Source organism: Tarenaya hassleriana, unplaced genomic scaffold (assembly GCF_000463585.1).
Source record: "Tarenaya hassleriana unplaced genomic scaffold, ASM46358v1 Cleome17, whole genome shotgun sequence".
Lineage (NCBI taxonomy): Eukaryota > Viridiplantae > Streptophyta > Magnoliopsida > Brassicales > Cleomaceae > Tarenaya > Tarenaya hassleriana.
The window spans coordinates 2,606,766-2,618,521 of record NW_010965122.1 but is presented as its reverse complement, the minus strand read 5'-3'; the positions used below and the strand labels follow the sequence as shown (position 1 = coordinate 2,618,521).

The 11,756-nt window shown below is 40.0% G+C and overlaps 3 protein-coding genes across 4 annotated transcripts; 1 reads left to right on the top strand and 2 right to left on the bottom strand.

Annotated features, from left to right (window-relative positions):
* Nucleotides 1-219: 219 nt before the first annotated feature.
* LOC104810182 (probable pectinesterase 15) lies at nucleotides 220-3,114 on the bottom strand. The gene is made up of 5 exons (XM_010536380.1): nucleotides 2,906-3,114; nucleotides 1,493-1,664; nucleotides 1,197-1,403; nucleotides 533-783; nucleotides 220-454 (listed from the first exon to the last, which is right to left on the bottom strand). The coding sequence occupies exons 1-5, from the start codon at nucleotides 3,112-3,114 to the stop codon at nucleotides 301-303; spliced, it is 993 nt and encodes a 330-aa protein (XP_010534682.1). The 3' UTR covers nucleotides 220-300.
* A 756-nt stretch (nucleotides 3,115-3,870) lies between these two features.
* Nucleotides 3,871-7,897, top strand: LOC104810070 (coronatine-insensitive protein 1). 2 transcript variants are annotated; one of them, XM_010536258.1, is made up of 4 exons: nucleotides 3,871-4,720; nucleotides 5,878-6,358; nucleotides 6,551-7,404; nucleotides 7,808-7,897. In XM_010536258.1, the coding sequence occupies exons 1-3, from the start codon at nucleotides 4,233-4,235 to the stop codon at nucleotides 7,355-7,357; spliced, it is 1,776 nt and encodes a 591-aa protein (XP_010534560.1). In that variant the 5' UTR covers nucleotides 3,871-4,232; the 3' UTR covers nucleotides 7,358-7,404; nucleotides 7,808-7,897. The 2 variants fall into 2 exon arrangements, with proteins under 2 accessions (XP_010534560.1, XP_010534559.1); XM_010536257.1 differs by lacking the exon at nucleotides 7,808-7,897 and adding an exon at nucleotides 7,495-7,650.
* Nucleotides 7,808-9,045, bottom strand: LOC104810071 (sedoheptulose-1,7-bisphosphatase, chloroplastic). The gene is given in 6 exon segments (XM_010536259.2): nucleotides 7,808-8,018; nucleotides 8,021-8,099; nucleotides 8,101-8,187; nucleotides 8,256-8,320; nucleotides 8,323-8,355; nucleotides 8,435-9,045. Coding segments are annotated over 6 exon segments (693 nt in total). The 5' UTR covers nucleotides 8,661-9,045; the 3' UTR covers nucleotides 7,808-7,815.
* Nucleotides 9,046-11,756: the final 2,711 nt, after the last annotated feature.

The following is an 11,756-nucleotide window of genomic DNA, read 5'->3' as shown; positions in this document are numbered from 1 at the left end:
TATAATTTTCGAAATGGATTATAATTAGGTCCTATACATGTGATTCAGATAATGCGGTAAATCCCTACCTGATATTAGTTTTACAAATATAAATGATGAGGAAATGAGACAATTTTTTTTTTAATGATTTTGGTATACCAATTCATCATTTTCCATATAAATTTCAAGGAAAATTCATGACGAATGGCTGTTTATAATATTTCATATGTAAAAGTTTTAATACACCTTTTGATTATTGAATCATTTACATGGAAGCAATCTCTTGTAGTGTTTTGAACCAATGAATCAATGTAGGCACCGTCACCCTCTGGAATGAAGCCATTGATCTCCATCTATATAAGACAAATTCATGTAGAGGGATGCTTCAACTTCGGTGAGTTGCTTCGAATACGGGACCCTTCCACTCCGGTCTGCTCCCGGTCCATAGTTTGCATATTCTCCGAAAAACACCGTCCTACAAAAATCGATACTCTCATCAGACTAATTGACTGAAATTTTTAGAACTAGATATCGAAAATATTTGTTCGCTAACCTGTCTCGAGAAGGATCGTCCCAATCATTCCATCCATCCGAAGAAATGACTGAAGACATGTACGTTTTGGAGAAGACGACGGTTGCATACGGTCTCCACGCCCGACCGAGTAGAATTTTCCCCGTCCCGTCTATTCTACAATTTACAAACGAAAAGCCCGTGCTCTCGTTTCGCGCAATACTTGCATGAGCGGTGATGTATCCGCTGATACCGGACGTAACCTCCTTTGCTACGGAGTTTATCGTACAGTCCTGTTATTATTGTAGTTTCAAATGTTATTCTATCATTCCATCCGAATATATACATATTCATATGGAGATCCTGTCGCTACCAAAAGTATGCCCCTCAATCAAGTCATTTTCATTCCAGTGGAAAGAAAACCGAGTTTACAATACAACTCTGTTTTTGAAATATTTTCTAGTCACTTTGGACAGGAAGTAACTCTCAAAAAAGGTATTTGGATGCAACCATTTGAATCAGAGGGAAACGGAAGATACATTTCAAGGAACTGAAGGTAAGATTTTTTATTCATTTGAACATGAGACTTATGTGGTTTTCAGGACTCTCAATATATAAACAAATTGATTTATGACTATATATATATGTTATTTTATATGTATAATTCCCGGTAAAGTACTTATACATATGAAAGAGTGAGTTTTACCGCGTATAGAGATTTGCCATTGCCGAAGATGAAGTCGACGGAGCCTTGAATAAAACAGTCCTTGAAAAAGTGTGTGCCCAAGTTATCAAGAAGTGTATCTTGATAACCGTAGAAACCGCATCCGTAAAACGCGGCATGGTTTCCATCGATCCTCACAGCCACCGCCTGTCCACCTTCTCCTCCTGGCTTTGGCTCCGGCGCCGTGTTCTTGATTAATTCAAATCAAAACAATGAGACATGAGAAAAAGGTTGTAGCAAAGACAACAAAAAAGAGAAAATAGGGTAAAAAATCTTACCTTGAAGCTTATGTTGTAAGCCGTAAAATTGTCGGCATATACAACGAAAGAGAAGGTATTAAACGTGCCGTTTGTAGATGCCGCTGTATCATTCCACTCGATTGATGTGCTTTGATATCCATTTCCTTGTATCACGATATTGGGTTTGTCTTCACCAACTGTCACCTTTTCCCTGCTTATTCAAAAGACATTTACAAAAGAAGCCCATGAGCCAACAAGGTTGTTTTCGACAAAGGAGAATTATGTGTCATAGGAAATGACACTTATCAGACATCGTCCAAGATCATAATATGAGATAGAAGTTTCTCAAAAGCGATGAAGTCTCAAGTGTCGGATGATGAACTCTGGCACAAAAGACTTTGACACTTTCAATGCTAAAGGTACCACATACATTATCAGAAATGGAATGATGATAGGTTTTCCACATAGTCAGAATACTGTTGTTTCAAGGTATGTCCTTTGGGAGAACACAGAAGGTAAGAAGATATACAGCAAATATATGTCCTGTATTCTCGCTAACAGAACCAACCAGGATCTGGGTTGAGAATCAAGCAGCGATTGCCATGGAAAAACTAAGCATTTTAAAATCACGTGTTATTTTCTCATGGAAGCTCAAGAAGATGGTGAAGTCAGGCTAGAGTGTTGCAGTTCGTAAGATCAAAACGCATATTTGTTTACCAAAGCTTTTCTACCAGTCAGGTTTGAAATGCTGCGGATCATGATTGGCATGGAGGCAAAGTCTTAAGCCAAGGAGGAGCATGTTAGTTAGGAGACAGAGATGGCTCAAGACGTTGCAGAAGACAAAGTTAAGTTTCTGGAAGTTATGTCTGAACAATATAAATATGTGTAAGAAGCTTTGTGAATAATAAGAAGTTGAAGATTGCTGTCCAGAATCCAAAAAACAGATCAGATCGTGTGGCGAACAGTGGTGTCAGAGCCTTTCAAGGATCTTTGTGGGACCTGAATGTGTTGAAGTTGCAGCGGTTATAATGGATCAGACAGAATCTTCGAACATCTCGAATCCCATAACGTTAGTCTGCATAGATGTATATGGGTCGGACGAATTGATATTGGGCCTAAAAAGGCCCATTACCGTTAGTTTGTAACCGGTTTATTCGGTTATCCGAACCGATCTGACCCAGATCGTACCCATAATATGCGTTTCGTTTGTCTTATAAGCTGGCTCATGATTAAACCTACTGAATCTATAATATTATGATATTTGTAAAAAAAATAAAAATAAATCAGAAAATATTAAACGAGTGCCATAATTTTTTTTTTCTCTGGGAAATGAGGATTATCAACACAGACCGTTGAAAAAAAAAAAGTCACAAATATATTGCTTCACATCGAAAGAAAAGAGACAAACTTTGTTGATTTTCTCTAAAACATTTAATGGGTGATAAGAGTTACCTGTAGATACCAGAAGTTACGATGATAAGAGTTCTGTAGAGGCTCATCTTAGGGACAGCGTCAACAGCTCTCTGGACGCTAGTAAAGTTTCCCATGCCACGTGTGTCTACGGTGAAGACAAGCGCAGCATTGTCGGGAGGAGAAGACAGAGAGAAAATAGACACTGCACATAGCGTCATGAGGATGGCCAAGAAAGTGGTGATCGCCATTGTTTTGATTAAAGAGAATGGTTATGTGAATACTCTCAAGACTCTTTGTTTATAATCGGAGGTAATATGCCATTTCATCCTTTTTTTTTACGCAATTTGTATTCACGTTTTGCTATTTTAAAAGAATATTTTTTTTATATGATCAAGGATGAAAATAATTCGAGACGCGTGAATATATGGATAAATTTGGAATAGATATTTGTAGTTTTTTCAATGAATGATTGGTTCATCATGTGAACATGTTCAATTTAAATCGATTCCATCCATTTTCGCTATCTATACCTATTTCATTTTTTTCTTATTTTAATCTAACTTAATGTTTGCCACTTTATTTTAAAATCATTTTATATGTGGAGTTTTGATGAAATGAAAGGCTAAATTTTATCCAAAAAAAAAAGAATTATACTTCCCAGTCACATAATTTATAATAAACTCAGGGAACTAACAGATAAAAAGAATTGTACTTCCCAATTTATTATTATTAGGAATGACATTTTTTTTTCTACGCAAAAAAATCACTGAATTAATAACAATTTCCATCACAGGTGAAAAGGGCATTAAATCTCTCTCAATGACGTCCACGGTTACGTTTTCATGTCCAGCCACATCAGGTTATTTTGCCACGTTAGACATCCACATCATATTTAATATTATTAAATAATTAATGAAAATTTTGTAATTGAAAAAAAAAAACTCCACAATCCCAAATCAATATGGGAAGATAGGGCACGAAGTCATCTCTCTCTCTCTCTCTCTGTGTCTTTTCCTGTTCTCTCTTCCTTATTCTTGTTCTCTCTCTGTTCCTCCCCTCTCCTTTCTCATCGTCTTGGTGTTATCAATCCATGGTCGACTCTGCTCTCTCTCCGTCCTTTCTCGGTGTTGTCAATTCGAGTACCTATCCTCTGTCATAACCCAGGGAGGAGCCTGGTCTTTTTCTCGACTACGCTTTCTATTCAGTGGTCGAGTTGCTCGGAATCAGTTCTCTTTTCCTATTAGGGAACGATCTAGGTGCTGAAATCAATCGGAATATGACCTGAATCCACGAGGGGTTTTGACTGAGTGAGCGATTCTCTCAGGATTTGATTGGGTTTTTTATCTGTTTGGTGGTGGTGTTGGCGATGGAGGATTCCGATAACAATAGGTGTAGGTCGAGCGGCGTGACGATAGATGACGTCATCGAGCAAGTGATGCCGTACATAACCGACCCCAAGGACCGTGATTACGCGTCGCTGGTGTGCCGGAGATGGTGCAAGGTCGACGCCGACACGAGGGAGCACGTGACGATGTCTCTCTGCTACACGGCGAAGCCCGACTGCCTGAGCCGCCGCTTCTCAAATCTGAGGTCGATGAAGCTGAAGGGCAAGCCCAGAGCCGCCATGTTTAATCTGATTCCGGAGAATTGGGGAGGGTATGTTACCCCTTGGGTGAACGAGATCGCGGCCTCTTTCCGGCAGCTCAAATCGGTCCACTTCCGGCGTATGATCGTCAGCGACTTGGACCTTGATCTTCTGGCGAAGGCGAGAAAAGACGAGCTCGAGGTTTTGAAGCTCGATAAGTGTTCTGGGTTCTCTACTGATGGGCTTTTGAGCCTCGCTCGACATTGCAGGTTTGTGATTTCCCCTGCCTTGTTGTGTTCGATCCATTTCCATGAGAATTGTTCTGTTATCCATCGATGTGTTTGAGATTCAGCTTCTGATCTTTATCCCTTCATTTTCAAAATGTTAACAATCAAGGGCTGGAAATTGTTTACTTACGAAAGATATGATAGCTGTTATTCTGGTGCTTGATATATGGTATTGTCCATTTGTATCCCGTTGATGAGCTGATAATTAGTAATACCAAAATGGTATCTTTCCCAAAAACTTTACGGCCCTTTTGATTCTTTTCTACACCAATGATTTTGTCTGTGGAGGTAGTGGGTCAGACGTGATGGAATCTAGGACAGGCTTGCATCCTTAAGTTGAACTACAGTGGATTCCTTGTTCTCTTTCTTGATGATTGAGCTTGTGAAATGATTTGTGATTTTGTTACTTAAAAAGGAAAAAAAAACTAGCGAGCCCTCCAAGTACAAGCGAGCGAGGTTGGCTAGTAGCTGATAAGTGTTCACTGCCCTAGTTGTACTCCCTGTCCAAGTGCTTCAATGTCCATGGTGAAAACCATACTTATGATTCAGGAATGTTCAAGGCCTGATCGGAGAGCGTTGGATATGTAAAAGTGGGACGGGGCTTATGATATAATCTGACTAGAAGAAAGAGTACACCGAGTCTTCTTTTGATAGTCAGTCTTGTGCTACGAAAAATCTCGTGTTAACTATTGTTTCACAAGAATCTAAGGTCTGTTTATTCTTCTCAAGTCTTTGACGTTTTGAAACTTAATATATGGGAAATCAGAGTGTAGAACTAAGCGTTAATATTTCTTTTGCCTTCATTTTTCACCGATTTATGCCTTCAGAATTTGTTGGCAGATTGTTTATATGTCCCCTGAATATTGTTACTATGGTGATTTTATCTTTATTACTTGCGTTTCTTTGTCTTCCAGTCCCAATGCCTCCTTATTATGTTTGATTTCCCGGTACAAATTGCACCAGAGATATCTCTGTGTTTCATATTTTACCAATATGAATGTCATATTTTTTTCTGTGGCCCATGATGAAATAAGTGATATTCATAGTGTGAAGCAACATGTATATGTTTTCCGATATCCAAATTTCTTGAGCGGCTTCTGACGATCTTTGTGCTGTTGTTGGGTTTTTCTCCCTCCCAGGAAGATAAAAACATTTCTCATGGAAGAAAGTTCTTTCGTTGAAAAGGATGGTGAATGGCTTCATGAGCTTGCTCTGCACAACACGTCATTTGAGGTTTTAAACTTTTACATGACGGAGCTCGTGAAAATCAACCCGCAAGACCTTGAAACCATAGCTAGAAACTGCCGCTCTCTGGTTTCTCTGAAGCTTGGCGACTGTGAGATTCTTGACCTTGTCGGGGTCTTAAAGGCTGCTACTAATCTCGAAGAATTCTGTGGTGGCTCCTTCAACGAGGATCCTGACCGGCCTGACAAGTACTTGAATTTAGTTTTCCCACCTAAACTGCGTGGTTTGGGCCTCTCCTACATGGGTACAAACGAGATGCTGATAATATTTCCATTTGCTGCCCAAATCCGGAAGTTAGATTTGCTCTATGCACTGCTGGACACCGAGGATCATTGTACATTAATCCAGAAATGTCCTAATCTGGAAGTTCTTGAGGTAAAAGATCCAAATTGCTGCTTTTCCTTGTGAACCATACATCCATAGATTTCTTAATAAGTTAGTATCATTCACCCTCATCCAGCTTTCAAATCTCACTGATGTGGTCCGGTAGATATATTTACGGGCTATATATATCCTTTTCTTGGTTCCCTATGCCTGTGATACTGAAGATGCAGTTTGTATTTTCAGACAAGGAATGTGATCGGAGATAGAGGGCTAGAAGTCCTTGCACGGCACTGCAAACGATTGAAGCGGCTGAGGATTGAACGAGGTGCGGATGAACAAGGAATGGAGGATGAAGAAGGCTTAGTCTCTCCGAGAGGATTAATGGCTCTTTCCCAAGGATGCCAGGAGCTCGAATACATGGCTGTATATGTCTCCGACATCAATAACCAATCCCTAGAAAGCATAGGTACATTCCTGAAAAACCTTCAGGACTTCCGCCTCGTGTTGCTGGACTGGGAAGAGAGAATTACGGATTTGCCACTGGACAACGGAGTCCAAGCCCTCTTGCAGGGATGTGAGAAGCTCACAAGGTTTGCCCTCTATCTCAGGCCAGGAGGTCTAACCGATATGGGTCTAAGTTATATAGGGCAGTACAGCCAAAATGTGAGATGGATGCTACTCGGGTACGTGGGTGAGTCGGATGAGGGTTTGTTGCGATTCTCGACGGGCTGTCCCAAGCTACAGAAGCTAGAGATGAGAGGCTGTTGCTTCAGTGAACAGGCAATAGCTGTTGCGGTCACGAGACTGGTTTCACTGCGGTACCTATGGGTGCAAGGCTACAGGGCATCTGCCACAGGGCGTGATCTCTTGGCCATGGCTCGTCCCTTCTGGAACATCGAGTTGATTCCCGCTAGAAGAATCCCGGAAGTGAGTCAGCTCGGAGAGGTTAGAGAGGTGGAGCACCCAGCTCATATTCTAGCTTATTACTCTCTGGTCGGTCAGCGAAGAGATTTCCCTCCTACCGTTATCCCCTTTGGTCCGTGCCCTTGAAGAGGTTTCACCACAGCCTCTTGGTCTGTACATAAAACCCGCTTCCCGTAAGTTCTTTTTTACTCTTTACTACGGGTTTTCTGTTCATAGATTGGGATCGCAGATTCATCTTCTTATTCGGGTTCTTCACTTTTCAGTTTCCACGACTCTGCTTCGGGTTTCGCTCTCGGCTGTATCATCATCGGTCATAGATTCGTAGAGCCGAATCTGTGAAGCCGAATTCATTTCATCATCGTCTCTCTTTGTTAGAATTTGCAGTTTATGAATAAAAGATCGTTCATTAGTGCAGAAGATATGGGTTTTGGTGTGAGATTCCATTTAAATCTCATCGATTCTTTCATAACATTCTCCCCTTACTACATTACCAAAAAAACAAGCAATGCCATCTATAATATAGACACATTCAAAAAACGTTTGAAAGTTTCCTCCTTTTTTTTTATATATTTCCAGGAGGGTTTCTAAGCAGTAGCTCCGACAGCGACACCGTCGGCTGTGACGATGGCATTGATCCGAGACGATCCGTAAAGGGTTTGTTCGAAACGGATGATCTCGTTCTTGGAACCGTAAGCAAATTGAGTTCTGTCGTCGAGGTTGTCTATGGTCTTGTCGAGGATGGACCTGTAACCATCGCTGCTGAATCCACTGGCCTTCTCGATGACAGACCGAGCGGCGCCACCTCGAACAGCAGCCTCAGCTTTGCCTCTGTCGACGGCGACGTGACGTTTGTGTATATCCCCTTCCTTCTCCTTCACTATTATCTGGTTCACGTCCTGCACCATTCCTCCTGTGTATCTCAGTAAGTACTTCTCTTTCACGTAGTAATCTACCAGCTGTATTTCGTTGAGAGAGATTTGTTAGAAAAAAATGGAAAAGATCGAATCGAAAACGGGAAAAAAACCTTGCTGTATTCAGGATCGTCGAATGTAGCTCTCAAGTTTCCGGGAGAGAACATCTTCCCTTCATGATCTCCGTAGTCTCCTTTACGTATCGCCATTTTCCTGAACATGAAAAAGATCGTTCAGTGAGCGAAAAAACAACAGAAACTCCGTTGTAAATAACCGGAAGTGAGCGAAGAACCTTCGTCGAGGAGGAACTCATGGGTTCCGGGGTAATCCTTGAGGGCGATGATGTAAGTGGTTCGTGGGCCATAGATTCCCATGGCTGCAGCCATTTGATCTCGTCTGGTCACGCTGATTGACTTGTCTCCGGGCCACACCCCAAATATGGTTCCGACCGTGAAGTTTGTGTCCACCATGCTCGATCCGTGCAATGGATCAAACGCCACGCTGAACCCACCTGCCATTTTCACATCTTACCATCCGCTCAATACCGAGATTTTGGAGATGATTCGTGAGGGCGGATTGATTGATTCGATACCTTCGACTGGACCTCCCATCCCATGTCCTGGAGCTCGGTACTTCTTCCGAGCATGCGTACTTGCACACGTGCGAGTATTACCTATTACCATAGACGATAGCTTACTCACTGGCTTGATCGATCGGGGACGAAACTCTACGGAAATTTATGCGTTTTTCGGAAGAGAAAAACCTCGAAGAGAAGCTTGTCGGCGAGCATATCAACAGCGAGTTGTTCATCGCCAAAGGAATTGACACAAGCTGTTCCGCCGCGAGGCAGTTCTCACTTTGAAGGAGATTGTCCTCAACGCTTCTCCCATACACATTAGCAGTGTCCTCAGTCCCTTGTCCGCTGTCGCCTTTGCCAAGAACTCTTCCTATAAAACGCACATAATTCACTTTAAGATCGGATCTTTACCCAGAAATATGACCACAAGGTGGAATCTTTCTTCTCTAACTATGATGGTACGGGTCGGATACTCGCAGGTATCGATTTATTTAAGAAAAAATAATAATATTTATATGTAAAATTTTTAAAAAATGAAAGATATATTTATAAAAGTGGATAAATTACGATAAAAATATAAGATAAAGATAGATAATAGGAGATAAATATTATTAAATTTAGTTTTTTTTAAGATAATGTTAAAAATATAAAATTAACTATGGGATATTCGGTTTTAAAAATTCTAATATCCGGATTTGGATTCGAATTCACAGATATTGAAAAATTCGGATTTAGATTTAGATTTGAATAGGTACGAGTATCCTAAGATCGTATACTCCAGGAGCGCCACGTTGCAGAATAATGGTCTATAGTCCCATATCTCGAATATCATGAAAATAATATAAATAATAAATAAAAAGTATTTTCATATAAACACTTGCTTGTGATTTCCAAAATTTATTGGCTTGTGAATCTTAATTAATATCTATCATTCTTGCAATCAGATCATCATATTTTCTTGTAAACCTTTTTTATGAAATCGTATTCTATCATCTTCTCTTGTTGTCCTTGCAATCAAATCCTTAAATTTTTGAATCTTTATTCTTAAGTTTGTGATGTAATAATATTGTTTAATTTGTTGGGCTCAAACTCTGTTTCACTTTGGGTTTTAGCCTTCATGGGTTTTGAAGTAACTTTCCAAGCAGTATAAATTATAAAACCGCAAACTAAACCTCTTTTAATTTTTTTTTTCAAATTCCCAGATCAATCAGCATCTCTCTCCCGAATATTGAATATTTTTCTGCTGTGATTCAAGTCAAAATCACAACCGCAAGAAAAATATATAATAAAAACAGCTGCAATTTAATTGGATTTTAACATTTTAGATTTTAACAGTAGATTTTAGATTTCAATTATTTTTATATTTTATTTTAATTTTTGTAAAGACCGTCGATTTTGATAATATATTTAGATTTAGTTTTTATTATAAAATAACCATTTTCTAATTTATTTTATAATTTAATTTGTTTGACGTTAAAAAATTATAATCGACTATGTGGATTGAACTTGAAAAAGTTGAACCCTCAAAGAGTAATGCGGAAAACTAATCAGTTATATTCACTTGAGAAAGATAGTCAAGTACAACTCACTTTTTGTTGTAAGAATCGTACTTACTACACACACCCGAAACTCCCCCTGAGTTCCTTCCCTCTCACAATGAATTCTACTGATCAAAAAACCTCACAACATAAATCACTCACCAGAGAGAAGAGATTTGCCCAATCGGTCTCCCTCTCAGACTCGCACTCACCAAATAATGAGAACACACTCACTTAACGAAATAGACTAAGAAGTTATGCTCATGCTCTCTATCACGCTTGATATGCATCTTGTCTCCTTTATATAGGCTCCTCCAGTTTGCCTCAGATCTTCACGAATTGATTTGATAGACTTCACCTTGATTCTTGCTGATTTCATGTCTATCTTCAGGATCTTGCCGTATCTCTTGTTATTGACTCTATCTCTTCAGTCTTTGACTTTATCTTAATCTTGTCAGTTGTACCTCAGATTTGCTCGAGTGCAATCTTCGCCGGATTCTTCTCCTGAAATCTCTCATAGGTTGTTGAACCTGCAACAACCTTTTAACAACCAAAACAAACCAAAACAACACGTGCAAATACTTGCACTAACAATCTCCCCCTTTTTGGTTATTTCAGATCATGCACACATATGAATGCTTCAACTGAATTCCTCAAAGGTCAAGACAAACTGACTAGAGTCATCAAGGTACATGGTAAAACAAACATAACACTTCAGTTCACCACTTAGAATCCTCAAGAGCATGAAAAGTTTAGATCATAAGCAAACGAAAACTCAGAAACGAAGTGATGAGTCATCAGAAGGACTCCTGGCTCTTCTAGTCTTCCTGCTTGTTCCTGACTTCTTCGATGCCTCCGTTTTCTTAGGAGTCGGTTTAGGTATTTCAGAATCATCTCCTTCTTCCTCCTCCTCTGAGTCCTCTTCTTCTGAGTCTAGGTCTCCTTCGACTTCCTCAACTTCTCCCCCTGTGGGCATGGATGAAATAATCAAAAACAATAATATTAAGGTGAGAAGTACCTGAATGAATAATGAACACATTACTCAGAGTTGCTTCAACGTATTCGTGGACGGTTGCACGAATTTTTTGACATTGTGTGGCCTGCTTCCTTAGTCCGAGTTCCATCTTGATCAGTGCTTTCTCAGCATCCTTGAGAGTCTCCAGCATCTTCTTGTAGTCCTTCTTTCCTTTTCCCTTCTTCCTTTTGATCCTTGACTCAACCACCAGAGGTTTTTGGATTATCTCAGTGTTCTCCTTTGGATCAATGAGTTTAGGGCACTGCTTAGTGAGTATACTCTGAATCAAGCATGGATAAGGTAACCTGAACCTTGCTCTGAAGTTCAGTGCTCTATCCAGAATATGATCAAAGATCATACTTCCATAATTGATCTTGATTCCCTTTTTCACGCAGTAGATGAGTATTGCCAACCTCTTGTGGATCAGACTCGATCGCTGAGTTGGTAACCAGTTGGATCTGGCGATCTTGAACAGAACTGAAGA